This window comes from Trachurus japonicus, chromosome 16 (genome assembly GCF_045865225.1).
Source record: "Trachurus japonicus isolate A0001 chromosome 16, Traja_1.0".
NCBI lineage: Eukaryota > Metazoa > Chordata > Actinopteri > Carangiformes > Carangidae > Trachurus > Trachurus japonicus.
In genome coordinates, this window is record NC_140922.1 from 14,800,921 (window position 1) to 14,816,455 (window position 15,535).

The 15,535-nt window shown below is 47.8% G+C and overlaps 1 protein-coding gene across 5 annotated transcripts in view; it reads right to left on the minus strand.

Moving 5' to 3' along the window:
• kirrel2 (kirre like nephrin family adhesion molecule 2) overlaps nucleotides 1-15,535 on the minus strand; it is a 34,535-nt gene that overhangs the window by 3,359 nt on the left and 15,641 nt on the right. For 4 of the 5 annotated variants that reach the window (XM_085801806.1, XM_085801805.1, XM_085801804.1 and 1 more), the window contains exons 2-11: nucleotides 8,869-9,024; nucleotides 8,096-8,245; nucleotides 5,868-6,025; nucleotides 4,265-4,415; nucleotides 3,959-4,064; nucleotides 3,479-3,627; nucleotides 3,228-3,355; nucleotides 1,876-2,002; nucleotides 1,594-1,694; nucleotides 674-872 (exon numbers count right to left, since the gene is read on the minus strand). In XM_085801806.1, the coding sequence (XP_085657932.1) occupies nucleotides 674-872; nucleotides 1,594-1,694; nucleotides 1,876-2,002; nucleotides 3,228-3,355; nucleotides 3,479-3,627; nucleotides 3,959-4,064; nucleotides 4,265-4,415; nucleotides 5,868-6,025; nucleotides 8,096-8,245; nucleotides 8,869-9,024 (1,425 nt within the window). The remainder of the gene's footprint in view (nucleotides 1-673; nucleotides 873-1,593; nucleotides 1,695-1,875; nucleotides 2,003-3,227; nucleotides 3,356-3,478; nucleotides 3,628-3,958; nucleotides 4,065-4,264; nucleotides 4,416-5,867; nucleotides 6,026-8,095; nucleotides 8,246-8,868; nucleotides 9,025-15,535) is intronic. The other variant, XM_085801803.1, reaches the window with a different exon arrangement.

Below are 15,535 nucleotides of genomic sequence, written 5' to 3' on the forward strand. Positions count from 1 at the left end.
CATCTGCAGTGAGCTCAGACCTGCTCGCAGCTAGCATATGCTCACGCGGGCGATCCGGCATCCCACAGCCTGGCTATTGTCTCTAATCTCTCTGAAAGAAGGGTAACAAGGCCTGACATGCAATGAAGCAATAGACAGTAATCTAATTAGAGATTCCAGGAGATACCGCTGCCCATTTCTCTGGAGACCCCACTCTGCTACGTTGATGTAAATTACTGGCGAGGACCTTTTTTTTCTTCCTTTTTTTTTTTGGCGTCTGCTGCAACAAAGGCTTCCACTAGCATCAGTGTGGTGTGTGGTGTGTAGTAGTACTACTCTACTGGCTGGTTTTAAGATGGCTCAAAGTGGCTGCAGCCTGAGATGATGAACTTGGCTCTGAGACAGTGATAGAGAATATGAGTCCGGCCGCAAACACATGTGGCTTCCTCTAATTGACTTTTGTCCCCAATCAATATCTATGTTATGGGGCAAACATATTCATTAAAGGAACCATCTGCTGATTAAATCATATCGATTAGAGGAGTATAATTAAGATAAGCACAGGGCAGAGGGACTGCTTCCACCTAATCTGTCCCCCTTCACACAACAAGGATTGAGAGTATCACTCTGACTTCTGCACAAAGCTACGGTGAGAGATTATTACTTCTGTCAGTGTGCGTGTGTGTGTGTGTACCTTGTTCCTTCAACGTGACCAGGGCGGTGCCGGTGCCGAAGCGGTTCCAAGCGGTGCAATTGTAGCGCAGCTGGAAATCCTGCGCCAGAGTCTCGGAGAGCACCAGAGAAGACAGCACTCCGTGGTCACTGGTTACAGTCTGTACTGAGTAACGACCGGAGGTGCCAGAGGACAGGCTCATGTCTCCAAAGGTCCACACCTGCGGAGAGGAAGCAAGAGGACAGACAAGGGGGAGTCAGTCACTTTTCCTGTGAAGAATTCCTCGTCGGCGAGCCAGGCGAGAGTCCCGCGCCGCTGTTTATCCTCAGATCCCAGCCTGCCGCTGACTGAACACCGGTTTCTCTCTCTGTTCTGCTTTCTCTCTGCCGACCTCTAAGGTGCTCCGTGGCTGACAGGCTCATGTTTAAGCTGCCTCCCACGTCTGCCCTGCAGGTGAGGCCTAAGGAGGGTTAGGTAGCTGCACTATGAAATAAGGCTCTTTGCTGCTGTCTCCAGCGCAGGGCCAGCAGGGCACCTGTCTCTCACTCCTCCTTACACCCTAATTATCCTCTCTCAGCCCAGCGTACGCTCAGCAGTTCAACAGGGTCAGCTGAGTGATGCCTCTCGGGCCGCTAATTGAATGTGGTTTGGCTCGAATCTGCAGGAAGCCGGTCTCCCACAGCTCCCCCACCCCTCACCCCCCCACCCCGACTCTCCCATGTCTCCAGTCAATGTCTGTGCAATTATACTTGTGAATATATGTGTGAATGTATTTGTCAGCGAGTGAGGTGGAGATGTGCCGGAGCAAAAGGTGTGAAGGTGAGGTCAGGGGGAAAGGTGGACGGAGTGATTGCTCCTGTGTGGGGGCGTGGCTGGGAGGAGCGTGCGAGCTCCCAAACACAAGTGAACGACACACAACAGAAATAAAGAGCCTCACTTACAATCTTATCAGGCGGGGGGCTGCTTCCCACCCGACACTCCAGCTTGCCCTTGGAGTGCTTGACAGCATGCTGCGTGGCCTCCGCTGTGATGATAGGTGGGCCTTATGTGAAAAAGTACAGAAGACAGAGAGAGTAGAGAAAGAGATGGAGAGAAAAAAAGAAAAGAGACATTTTTAAAATACAGACCAAAAAAACAAACTGTCTGGTATCAGAATTGAATGCAACTTATTCAACAGATCACATTAAAAGCGACATTATACAGCCTGAAAAGAAGCCACTCACCATTCACAGTCAAAGTGACATCTCTTTCTGCAACTCCGATCCGAGGTACGATGGCCTTGCAGGTGTACGTTCCAGCGTCTTCCTGGGTTACAGCCTTCAGCTGCAAGGTGTTGCCATTACTGAGCACCTAGTGAGAGATCCGGGGAGACAAGTGTGAGAAGTGCGTTAGAAAGAGAGCGAGAGAAAGAGCGAGGCGGTGTGGAGAAGAGGTGGACAAAAGGGAGACCGGGACCTTTATCAGTGGCCCACTTATTGTGGAGGCAGCGCAGAGGTGGGCTGGCCATTGTAACAAATGCCGGTGGTTTGAGTTTAATTTCATTGTGAAGAGCTTTAATCACAGCATTAAGCACTCCAGCCACCGCTGAGTGACCGTGCTGCTGGGGAGATTGTTGTAATTAAACAGTGGGGACAGAACGGAGCGTACTATGGTGTGAGTGGGCCCTCGCCTTTGGAGCAGCTACACTCACTCACTCCTTAGCTCATTGATCCTGTCATTCCATCAAGCTGTGATTAATCCATTTACCCCCACCACTCCTCCCTCCCTCCTTCTCTCTCTCCTATTCCGCCCCCACCCCTCCCACTCTCTTCAATTTTTTTTTCTTTTTATTTCAACACACTTACAGAGTAACCCAATTAATCCATTACTGGTGGCCGTGTGAGGGACAGTGGCAGTGGGTGGATTAGAAAAATGTGCGCGCGTTTCCCCTCAGAGGAGCTGAAAGCATTCACTCTTTGAGATGACAGCATCGCTTACGCCGTCCCACAGCATTCTTTACAGGGGGAGTTTTCTTCAGCATTGCCTCAGAAATTATATTAGTAGCCAGGAGAGAAGCTCCTATGGGATGTCCCCACTGATGGCGTGTGTGCGCTGAAAGACTTTTTACCAGGATGATGTGAAGCGAAGGTGGAAATTGACTTTGAGGAAATGGATACTCAAGAGCAGTCTGTGCCTTTTTAATATCTAAGAAGGGGAGATGCTGCTTTTAAAGAATTTGCTGCACGTGTTGTAATTTTGTTAGATAGCCACGCCTCAGCTCACTTGTTGACCGACTGATTGATCGATCAATTGATTGAGTTAGAGCGATGACAGTATGTCATGTGCTTTGATGATGCTGAATGAATCTGTCAGTGGACAGACAGCTTTCTGCCAGAGGCTTTAGCCCCTAGGGAGCCATGGTGAGAGGGGTTGTTGAAGATTCAGCCTAAAAAGGAATATGTGTGTGTGTGTGTGTGGGGGGGGGGGGGGGTGAGAGATTCATGCCTCAAGGCCATGTGTGAGTGTTTCTCTCTGGAGGGATGGTGTTGAAGCTTTACCACCAAGATAAGGTGTTGACTAGTGTTTGATGCCTTACCACGCTGGAGCCCTGCTTGGTCCAAGCAAGAGTCAGTGGAGGGTTTCCAGTCCAGGCACAGGTAAAGGATGCATCCATCCCTATATCCACCGTCATTGGCTTTGGCTCCGACAGCAGTCTGGGGCCAACTGGGGTGAAACAGCACAGACCAATCAATAAGAGGCTGTTTTGAAAACAACATATGCCCCGAGAAAATCTCAAAACAACCAGCTTCGACACACTTTGCAGTGTTTGCTTTAAGTTAAACTCACATTGGACATCGACCAGGGTGCTGACGTTGGTGCTGCCCACAGAGTTGGACACCTCGCAGGAGACGGGGTCAGTGAAATAAGAGTAGTCCACCGTCACCTCGAGGCTGTCGCCGTTTGCTTCAGAGATGGGAACTCCTCCTTTCGACCACCTAGGACAGGCGGATAATCACATTAAACGCTGGCATTAGCTCGGGGAAGGGACTTATCCATGCGTGTCAGCTTCAGTGGCTATTAGCTGATTCACGGCTCGTGCCAATCACAATCTAACGCTGCCAATCAAGTAGCCCATTTCAATCAATGTAGCCACAGTGAGCACATGGCACCCTTGCACTCCTTTGCTTTAGTGTTTCCTCTAAAACTAGATGGCATTTTTGCAGCTTATCGTGTCTTGGAGAGGCTAAAAAGATTATACTGTGTTGGCTCGGCGTGCGAGCGTGCAATCAGAGTGAACAAGTTAAGATTAAAGCAAAGGATGGATACCTGTATCCGGTGATTTCAGGATTGGCTGAAGCGGAGCAGATGAAGAGAACCTTGGCTCCTTCTGTCACAGTCTGAGGCTGGACCGACAGAGTCACTGAGGGAGGGTCTGTGAGAAGGAAAATATTCATGTCACTGATTCAGATATTTGACATTGGAGTTAGTAATGTATTTGCTACCATTCAACTGTCAACAGTGCAACAGAATAACAGATTACTGCACATATCCAGTGGCACATAGTGAGCTACAATGCTGTGATAGTGTTCTGTCTGTTTCTTATCCGAGGAGAGCTCAAGCCAGGACACTCACGCTGGACATTGATGGTGACCGATGTTTGTCGTCCAGCGGGGGCAGCAGGGTTAAGAACCCTGCAGGTGTAGGTGCGTCCGGAGTCGCTATCCTCCGGGACGATTGGAAGCATGCTGACAGCCGTCTCCCTCTTCCCATCCTCCATCGGCGCCTGTAGGGTTGGGCGACAAAGCAGAGCGACTGTTAGATGCTGCTGGGAGTCCAAGCGACAGTTTATAACATTCCTCTTTTTTTTTAATAAACTGACTCCATTACAAATGAAGGAGAACTGAAAATCATCTCGTTGTCGCACAAGCGTGTCACTTGCCATTTGTGATTGCACCAGTTGGGAATATCTCTATGACACTGCAGGTCTTATTTTTTCGTGTGTGAGGCATTTGCCGTCCCGTTCCTTGGCATGGCAGTTAAATCATATATTTTATGATGCAGCAGGGGATATTGTGCTGTTCCCACATTTCTGAGAGTGTTCCCCGTCAGCGTTCCTTGTTTGTCATCATCTTTTAAATCTATTTACTGCTCACAGAAATCAATACGCCTAAGTGAGGAAAGGTGTAGATTCTGAGGATATGGCTCACTGCTCACTCTCCCTCCTCATATACGCGTGCACACACACACACACACACATGCACATGCACACACTAGGAAAAAAAAACTGTGATGGCCAAGGTGCTTCAGTGTTTGTTTTTTTTTGGGGGGGGGCAATGACAGTGAGGAAGAAGTGTCACACATATTTGGAAAAGAGCAAGGACAAGCTGAGCCTTTTCCCCGAACAGCCAAATCAATGGAGCAGGCCTTTCACTTCCTCAGCCAGACACACAAAAAGCATTTTTATGCTACATCAAATCACATCACTCCCTGTCACCACCCCTCGCTCGGACAAAGGATTCACTAACCCCTTTTCTCACTTGAAGCTGGAGAAATTCTCTGTTTTCCACCATAATTCTGTATTCTTATTTTCCTCTCCTCTCCTCTCCTCTCCTCTCCTCTCTCCTCCTCCCTTCTCACTGCAGGCTTTCGTCTCCTTAAATGTGGCGTTTAGCGTCGTTTAGCGTGGTCAGAGAGCATGAAAAATGTGACACTTTCCCAGCCGTGGCTGCCTTACGCTCCGGCACATCCCCATTGTGTTTCTGCATTGTTGTGGGTGATTTCTTCTCTGCAGAAGCTCTACTGTATGAAACACTCATGCCTGTCTGAGCTTTGGCATGCTCCAGTTATGCTGTAGTGTCGCTGCATTAGCGAGCGGAGGTGGAGGGGGGGGGGGTGCTTGATGTTAGTGAGTGAGGGGGGTGGAGTGGGAAAGGGGGGGCAGGGGGAGGGGGTCAGGCATGGGTGAAAATGGGAGGGGGACTGCAGAGAGTGAACAAATCTTGTGAGGGAAGGGTGATGATAGAAAAAAAAATGGTGAGAGACCACGGAAGAAAGATGAGAAAAATAAAAAAGAGAAATGGAAGAAAAGGAGAGTAAGTATTATGCCCTGAGAGAAAATATTTCTGTTTTGAATAGCTTTGCATCTATTCTTGCCCGCTGTTATATTTTGTAATAGTTGTGTGTGGGTGTTAGTGATTGAATGATAATGCTGGGCAAAGATCTGTTCTCATTGTACCTTGGAATAAATTGCAGCCTCCATGACCTCTCCATCTCTGTACCAGGTGATCTCAGCAGCAGGTTTGGCTCCCGAGGCTCTGCAGGTGAGGTTGTGCGGTGTGTGGGCCTTCAGACGTACAACAGGGCCGCCCTCCACCACGGGGTCTGAAGGAGGAACTGTAAAGCAGAACAAACATACCACTCAAAACCAAAAGAAACAAACAATAAAAAACCTCAATGCAGCTCCAGGCCTGCACAAGAGTCACAAAGAAGTCATACTCCTATTGAACTTGTTGTTGCTTTTAGCTGAGTATCAATATGGAAAAACAGCAAAAAGAGCAAAACAACATCTTCTTTTGGTCATGTGTCTGTTTAATAAGGTGTAGTTTCAGGCAGGAGAAAAAACCGGGAAGAGTTGTCATTTGGAGAAAAAAAAACACACTCAACCTTATTTATTTCCTTTCTTGGGACTACCATTATTACTCTGTTTGCTCTTACTGTTGCAGAGTGATGTTTCAACTGAATTGCTTATTTGTTCATTTATTTGCATGGTTTTGCACGCACCACTGGCAAGCCAAGCGTGCCACCCCTGATGAAGGCGTCTATCTCCCCAACCAATAAGAGAAGGCGTAAACATGGGGTTTGTGCTGGCCTTTCTCGCTCCCTCCACCGAACCAATTTCACTGTGTGTATCTGAATTGTCAGAGGTCCTTCCGCTGCCGCGGCACGGACACTAATGGAATCCGAGTGCTAGGTGATTTTAATTTCCATGCCGATTCCCCTGACTGCACTCCCGCCGTTGACTCCTTTGACTGTGCAGGATTGCTTTGGTCTCATCTGGCCACATTGATTTGCACGCGCGCAGGGACACGCACGAACCCACACGTGCGGGCATGTGCGCACATATATACAAACGGACAGGAAAAAAGCCCACCTCCCTCCTTAACACTTCTCATGTCCACACGTAAACAAGAAATCACAGGTTTTGATCCGTGGGCCTGATTTTAATATGTTTATGTTTATTTATGTCTTATGAAATGCAGAGTGTTCATGAACCATTTGCCTCTCAGAGCACATTTCATGTAGAAGTCGCAGCCCTTTTATCAACTTTCTTTGCAGCCTCCTTGCACACATCTTCATGGCTGTGTGTGGGCATGTGATGACCACAATGCTCTGTGCAGCTCTGACTGTGACACTAGACACAGAGAGGTAGGCTGACGCTCAGAGGTGAGCTGTTTGAATGAAACCATTTAGCTGAAATGTACCTACTTTCTGCTTCTGATAGCAATCTGCTCGCCTTTCCATGGCAACCTGTCTGTACCACTCACCGCCCCCCACCCCCAGCCTCAATAAACTCAGAGCGCACACCTTAATGGAAACTGATAGATTCAAGGACTCGCACAGTGTCTCTGGTGAAAGCTCTGCATTGTGTTTTGGCATAAGTTGTAACATCATAATTGTTCCCTCTGAGTTTTCCCCTCTGTCTGTGTAACGCTTGTAGGTGAGGACATGGACAAATGACAGGCCTAATTAATGGAGTGATATTCCTTTGAATGCCACCAGATGCCAGTAGTGCTTTGTCGATTCCAATTCCCACAAGACCTGTCCCTTCTCCTCCTCCTCCTCCTCCTCCTCCTCACCAAACACCCCCACACCCCCCACCCCATCTCTAAACGTCTGTGTAAAGAAGTAGATCACTCACATCATGTTAATGTAAAAACCGCCTTGCGGTTGACAAATGTTGTGGCTCACTGTAAAATGTGCTAACTGTGCAGACCCTGACTTTCAAGCGACTACGCAAGTCATTTGTGACTGCAGCAATCACATTATCCTAGACGTCCACAGTCTTGATTATCGCTACTGAGAGGAGAGGGGTTTCCTTTTTTTCCCCCCAGCTCAGTCTCTTGGCTGAGCCCGGCTCGGTTTGAATTATGCTTTCAGGACATGATTTTTTACCAGGAAACTAGATTTACAACCGGGTTATCTTTGAGTGGCGATAAGAAACGATCCTATGAATTGCAAATCACTTGAAGATTATTCCGATGCATATTCTTATTTGTCCATGTTAAGTTGTGTCTTGAAAGTGATACATTTTTTTGCACTCTGCATCTGTCAGGCGTACATTTATCTAAATGCTTCTGCGTTTTGTGATGAAGACACTCCCCTGATTGTTCCCTAGCGCTGCCAGCCCGCAGGCCTTGGCACGAGGTCTGGCTGTGGGGATCATGTATGAGCTGTGTATCTTACCTAGTACAGTGAGCTTGGCACGGTGGGAGCGCAGTCCCGCCTGTGTAGCCTGACACTCATACACCGCGTCATCCGCCAACTCTGCCGAATCGATCAGCAAGCTGTGCTCGCCTGATAGCGGGTCGCCCATTAAGGAATACCGCGTCCAGCCTGCATGAAGCCAGCATAGAGAATAGAGTCAGACACAAACAAACCAACCAACAACAAACACATAATGAAAGGACTATAAAATGAACAGACTTGTGCCTAGAACAAAGGCAAGAGAGACGTGGCAAGGCTCTTTAAGACACAAATGAAAGCAAGCAGCACCTCACTGCGCCAGGCATTGAGCTGTAGTGTTAGCGGAGCAGCATGAGGCTGGAAATGCAACACGTGAGAAGGTTGCTGCATGAGGAGCCTGTCCTTTAAACACAGACACAATAAAGATGGGGTGGCTAAGGTCAAGAGGAAGCTTCTCCACCTTCTCTCTAGTCTGCCACATATTTAAATGTCAGCGCGTGACAAAAGCCAATTGATTATCCACCTTCCTACAAGACCCTTAAAATGCTAAACAACAAATTAAAGTTTGGTGTGTGCAGCAGTAGCCGACCTGTCTGCAGTACATTGTTCTCTCACCATTCATTTGTGTAAAACCCTAGTGGTTGACAGAGAAAGACATGGTCTCTAATGAGACCTGGCATTGATCTTGGTAAGACAGACAGAGACAGGGAGAGCAATAAACACACAGACAGCGGTGGAGCAGAGAGGCAGATATAAGAGGTCGGTGGTAATACCTGGTAGGTCCCTCTCTCCGCCCAGTGCAAGGCCGTCTTTGGTCCACTGTACCATTCCCCGGTAACCCACAATGACACAGGGTAGAGTCACCGACTGGCCAGATACCACCACCTGGTCCTGGGGCTGCTGGGAGAAGTAGGCTGCTTGGGTGGCTGCTGGAGGGAGGGAAAAAAAGAAAAGAAGAAAAAGCACACAGTGAATATCATATCTCTTTAGAGTTCACATTTGCCATGATGGAAAATGGCCAATTTGTACTGAAATTCACAAAATAGCTATAAAATATATAGGTATTCAAGAACACTGCTAATGGCATTTCAGAAAGTGTAATGGCGGTGCGTTTCTGCAGTGCCAGCAGAGATGTAGCATGAGAAAAGTGAAACTTGCACTGTAAGGGGTGTGAAGGAAAAAAAAACTAAGTACGAGGGAGAGCAGACTCGGGTGAACTGGTCTGCTCACTGTACTCTTTTCATGGCACTTGCTGAGAGAATTGTCAAGGCTGATGTGTGAAAATATTACTTATTTTTTTTTACCCCTCGAAATGTAGCTTCTAAGAGGAAGAGTCAGCTGCGCCTCATAACTTATTTAACTCTTTCCCAAGACCATATGGTTGTGCGCTTGCTGACATGAAGCAAACACACTTCTGGGGAGAAAAACCTGCCACTCTTTCAGTGTGCTTTTTGTAAAAATGGATGTTAAACAATCAAAACTCCATTAAAGTTCCCGTGGGACCCATCCGTTTGAGCCTGCTGAAAGTCAGCGGAGACACCTGCCGCCGTTGCGCTGCTGTGTTTAAGTATGGCACGCGGTCTCGCCGGATTGGCTGGCCTGCCTTCACATGCATACAGAAACACAGCATGAATACGCATCCACGGTTCCAACTGTTTGTGGCACTATGCTAAAGATTGAGTATTACAAACCCTACTGGTGGGGGAAGATGGCAGCACTCCAGAGGTAACTAATCCGCAGGGGAAGGTAGGAGAAAAAAGGAGAGAGGCAGTTGGTTGGTTATCTAAGTGGGGTGTCTGTGTGAGTCGAGAAGAAGACTTAAAAAAAGAAAAAGAAAAAAAGCTTTCCCTCATTCTCCTTCTCTCTTTCTTTGTTGCTCGGTGGAGAATGGAAGGGAAGGGGGACAGGGGAAGATAAAGAGGGTTCTTTTCAGGCAGTGCTAAGCCCCCCCTGAACTGCTTCTCTTGGTGGGAGCGCTTAAACAGACAGGGTTGCCCCCCCCCCTTCCTGGCGAAGAAAGCCTCTGAAAGGAGGGCAACATACGGCGGCCAGAGACGCGCTATTGTCCCCTTGTCCCTCTCTTTTAATAGGCCTCTTCATTTCCAATCAATCCTGCTAAATGCAAGTTTAATAGCTTTTCAATAGCAGCTTTTCCCCCCAGAGGGTAGCTGGGATTTTCTCTCCCTCTCCCTCTCCCTCACCCCTTTTCTCTCTGCGTGTCTCTTCCCCATCTTTCTCTCCAGTTTTTTTCTTTCTTTTTTTTGAAAAGGGTGGCTGAGGAGGAGTTGAAGGGTGGGTGTGAGGGCGGGGCGGGGGGCTTCCGAGGTTGTTGGCAGTGTTTATTCCGCACTCAATTATCCACTTCATCTCGGGGCTGCACCATGGACTGAACCCTCACCCCCTTGCCTCCCCCCTCTCCCCCCTCCTTGCCTCTCCGTCACCCAACAGCACAATTACAGCCGCCAAACAGTGAGCTCATCAGGAACGTGAGCTCTCTCCCTCTCTCACCACGAGCTCAAACCGCTGTGGTTCTCAGCGACAGCCTCAAAGCCCATTTTCACATTTTCACCCTTTCTCTCTCGCTTCTTCCATCGGGGGCCAAAGAGAGAGGTGTTAATAGATAGCTGAGCCGAGAAAAGATCAGAGAACAATGCATGTTAGCTAACCAATAATGTCTCCCTGTACATCATTTTACCAAAGTGTTTGAAAAGCCTATTGAGCCGCGGGTGCAAACAGGTAGATTGTATGTGTGTCACACACTGTGGATCAAAAGAGGCCAATTTGAGAGCGTCAATGAGAAGTGAAACATCTTCTTGCTCAGGCTATTAGGCGTTTAGCGAAGGCTGGCATTTTCCCGTCATACCTTTAAAAATGCTGTTTTTACAGTCTGCCTGCCTGTCTCTAACATCCTGCCTTGCTGAGCTATTGAGTGTTTTCATATGCCTCCTCTTGCAGAGTGAGTTAGGGATTTTCCTCTTTGTACTCACAACAGTACAAACATTGATTGCAATTAAGTATCTTGCCCAGAGTATCTAAATGTTTACAATAGGTAATAATTCACTGCATTGGTTGATTGTTTAGATGGATTAGATGCATTGAATTGTTTTTCTATACCCCTCCCACATGCAATTTCTCATTCTCGCATATGGCAATTAACACTATGCACGCACATACATACGCAGCCGTACACATGTAGAGTACAGAGTATGTATTATAGCAAATGTCTTCACACCATATGAGTGATTCATTGCTCTCCAGATCCCTTATTGAAAATGCTCAACAGAACATCTCGACTGGCTAATGACTCATGCCAGATTCCTTTAATTCCTCCTTGCTGAATTAGACAATTCTTTGACGGTGTATTAGCAGCTTAATTACATGAATACATTTTTGACGGGGAGAGAGGGAGGAACAGAACCCGACAAAGAAACGGTGGAGAAGAGGCAGTCAGAAGAGGTATTGAGCTGTGGGTGTGAAGAGGCTTGTTCTCGGTGTGGTGCGGTGTCACGTACGCGCACGCATGTACACAGACACACACTCAATACGCACGCACGCACGCAGCTTTCTGTGTTTTTCACCAGACTCAAAATGAGGAGCTTGTCTCTTGGCTGCAATTGAATCGCATTTGAAAAGAAAGATTTGAACCCCCCCCCTTTTTGAAATTTCAACATTTCTGCAGTGGCTGAGAGTTTATTCAGCATGTCTTCTTGAATGCTATGCAGGTAAATATGAACAGTGCACATTAGTTATACCACATGTGGTGAGCTTAATGTTGCTTTAAAGGCAGTTAAAAATTACATTTTTAAACCCTCATCACAAAAAAATGCATTTAGTCTGTTTCTTACCTTGCTGTGTGCGTGTGTATGTGTGTGTATGTGTGTGTGTGTGTGTGCACTTTTCCATCCCCCAGTAACAAGGTCAAAACACATTTGGCCTGATACATTTTAATCCGGATTTCTCAAAATGGAATATCATTTCACGCCGCTGGATGCACATGGGGCTAAGTTTATGTGTGTGTGCTTTTCTGCCCGACTGTGAGAGCTCAGGGCGCAAAAGTGTGTTTGCCTATCTCAAAATGTGCAATGTGTGTTTATGTCTGTGTGTGTGTGTGTTCATCTGGATGTCTGAATGAGGGTGGAGGGTGGGGCAGTGTTAATAGGGAAAGCAACTTGTCAGGCACCGGAGGGCACATTTAGCAGTTACTTTGACACAGTGACTTTGCTGTTTCCGTCACATGGTCGGAGTTAAGTGCAAAAACAGCCGCTCCGTCTTGGACACAACCTATTAAAGGGCTTTGCGTCGACCCTGGTGACTGCCTGCCTGCCTACACTCTCCCCGCCTTCATCTGAACCGATAGAGATACATTCACATCAGGAAGGATCAGGAAGAGATAGACAGATGTCAGCAATGATCCGTCCACCACTGGACATCTGCCTTGATAGAATTAGATTGAACCAGTCCCTCTGTGCTTGTGTGCGTGCATGTGTGTGTGCGTGTGCACTATGTGTATAAGCTCTCACCATGATGCTAAAGACTGAGAAAGATAATGGCACTGCAGATGACCTTTAGATAAAATGTGGCTCTCTCACACACAGTACAGTACATTTACTACCACAGTCACCACAGTCATAATCTGTTATGGCGTTTTGGTAATCGGACCAAAAAAAGAAAAAAACGAAAACACTCTAGGCCGTAAGTCAATTTAACAGAGCATTCAGAAAGTCAGGTCCTTCAAATAAAACATAAAACAGCATCAGGCTCTCTTGTTTGTAGAAGCTCAGGCGAAGCACTCTGTCCATTTCCCTGTGTTTTTACAATGACACTCAACTGCATATGTTCATTTACTCTAAGAGGCTCTGAGCTGCGTTCGTAGAGAGTCCCTATTTTAGTCCCGATTTTATTCCATGTCCTCATTCCCATCCAGTGCAAAGAGTGCAACATCCTGTCCTGTGGGCTCTATAAATGTAAGTGCTCTCAACTTGACTGGGCAATTTGCTCTGTGCAGTAATAATTCAAAATGTTAAAAAATAGTGCCTGATATCTACTTGCATTTTTGCCCCAAAGGTGAAGGCAGCAACCATGGTGTGAGATTTCCACAGTAAGAGCCAGAGAGGAGAAGATGAGTAGGAGAAACAAACCAAAAAAAAAAGAAAAAAAAGAAGCCCAGCACAAAACAGGGCAATTGGCAAAAAAGTGTCAAGCTTGGAATAAACAACCCCTCTCCCCAAATGCCATCCATTGTGCCTTGTCTAGATAAGGCCTTCTAAATCGGGCTGGAAAATGCAAGCTCCATTTCTCTCTGTATGGAATTATTATCCCTTTGTTTTGAGTCAGGCTCTTTTGTCTTCCTCTTCCTGTGTGTGTGAGTGTTTGTGTGAATGTGTGTATGTGTGTGTGTGTACAAACAGACATTACTGCTGAGGTAGCTGAACCAAAGAGTATGTCCCAAAGGGGGACCATGCACCCATCTCATGTTTGATCTGGCTACTAAGCTCATTACCATGAGTCCTACAGAACTTCTGAGGGCTTGAAAGGGGAGGGAGGGAGGGGGGGCTGTGTTGGTAGTGGGGGGGCAACAGCAGATACCACCCACCAACTTGTGGCATCCAACACATGCACTACATGTGTGAGCGGCGCCTCTGTTTTTCTTCCAAGTGGACCGTTCCGGACAGCCTCTGCAGATGGCCCCAATGCAGCCGGGTCCTGTCTTCAATCCTTTTCTCTGCCGTGTTGCATTCCAGCTGCAATCCCACCCACCAGCTCTCACTATCTTTTCTCCCATTTTAACGTTTTTGTGCCCAAATTGCAGTCTAACAGCTTTTTAAGAGCTGTTTTGCCAGAGTTTAATCCTCCAAGCCTCCCCTTTCAGCCTTTATTCCATTGTGGAAATCTTGGCTCAGACCTAGACCCTTTTTAGCGAGTGGACCCGCTCATCCACCCAGCCTCCCCCCTCCCCTCCCCTCCCCTCCTCCCTCTCCTGCTGCTTCGCTAACACCCCCCACCCAGGGCATCCTCCTCTATCCCCGCATCCCTCTGCAATCCAGCCTCATCGTCTCATTCCTCTGTTTATCACTCATATGTCTACAGTCAGTGAGCCATGATCCCTGAAATCAATGCCTAGCAGGCCCCCTTTGAGTTATATAAGGTGTTACTAATTGTTGATTTGCTTTCTCCATGGCTCTTTCTGCCATCACTCTGCTTTTCCAGACTCTGTGTCAGCTGTCATCTCTTGCCAGCCTCTACCCCTTTGCACTTTCTCTCCCCATCTCTTCCTCTCCTCGTCTCCTGTATCCCATGTCCCCTTTCTCTCGCTCTCTGCATCCCCGGTGTGAAAATCACAGGGGTTTGTGTCAGCTTGTCAACACAACACTCAAGAAAGCAGGGTGGTTGTGGGGTGGTGAGGAGGAAGGAGGAAAAAAAAAAGGTGGTGGTGGTGGTGGTGGGGGAAGAGAGGAGCAAGCACATGTTAGAAAGACCGGAAAGACAGAGGTAAGGTAAAAATGGAAAAAGTGGGCTCCTGTCAGCTTGCAATTGCAAAGGAGTGGGCCTGAGAGGCGATTGATGGAACGCTGTAATCAGTCTGTCTCCATGGCTGTCACCACAAGGTTTTTCTCTGCTGGAATAGGGCACCGCTCACATCAGGGCAGCAGTGAGGCTGATCGCATGGTCGAGCAGCGGCAGAGTTTCTCCCTGAGTACGTGCTACAACAGATGCAGTGGATAGAGTAATATAGTGGTGTGCATACAAGGAGAGGAAGAAGGGAGGGGAAAGAAAAGGAGGAGGGGAGGGGAGGGGAGGGGGTATAGCAGCGTGGTGGTGGGGAGGACCAAGAGTGCTGATGTGACATAGTCGGCGTGTGAGTGTATGTGAATGGTTCGCGCACTCACTGTGCTGCAGTGCCCGACAATGTGCCATAAATACACTCATTCTTGTACTGTCTTCTCACACTTGCCGCTCACACACACACACACACACACACACACACACACACACACTGACACGCACTCACTGTCACAGTCCCATATCTTTAGGGTTTTTAGTGGGCAGAAGCATCTCTCTGAGTATAATTCTAGCGCAGCTTTTAAACAGCTCCCCCACTCAGAAGCCAAGAGGCAAAGAGCTGAGAGCTGACTCCATGTAGACAGATAGCAAGTGACTGGCTGGCTGGCAGGAGGACAGGAAATAAAAAGCCATATAAAAAAAAAGAGAGAAAAGAGGAGGGAGTCAGTGGCGGCGGTATGAAATTGTCTGTACACATCAGCCAGCAGTGTTGACAAGATGTTGATTGAGCTAGTCTTGTCATTTCGTTCCTGCTTACCCCCCGGTGTTTTAACTGCAAGACAGCTGCTGGCTGGATCTGTGTCACAGTTCCAGCCCTTTTCTGCCCCCCCCCCCCTCCCCCCATCACCACCATACCCCACCACCCCCACCCCGCACCCA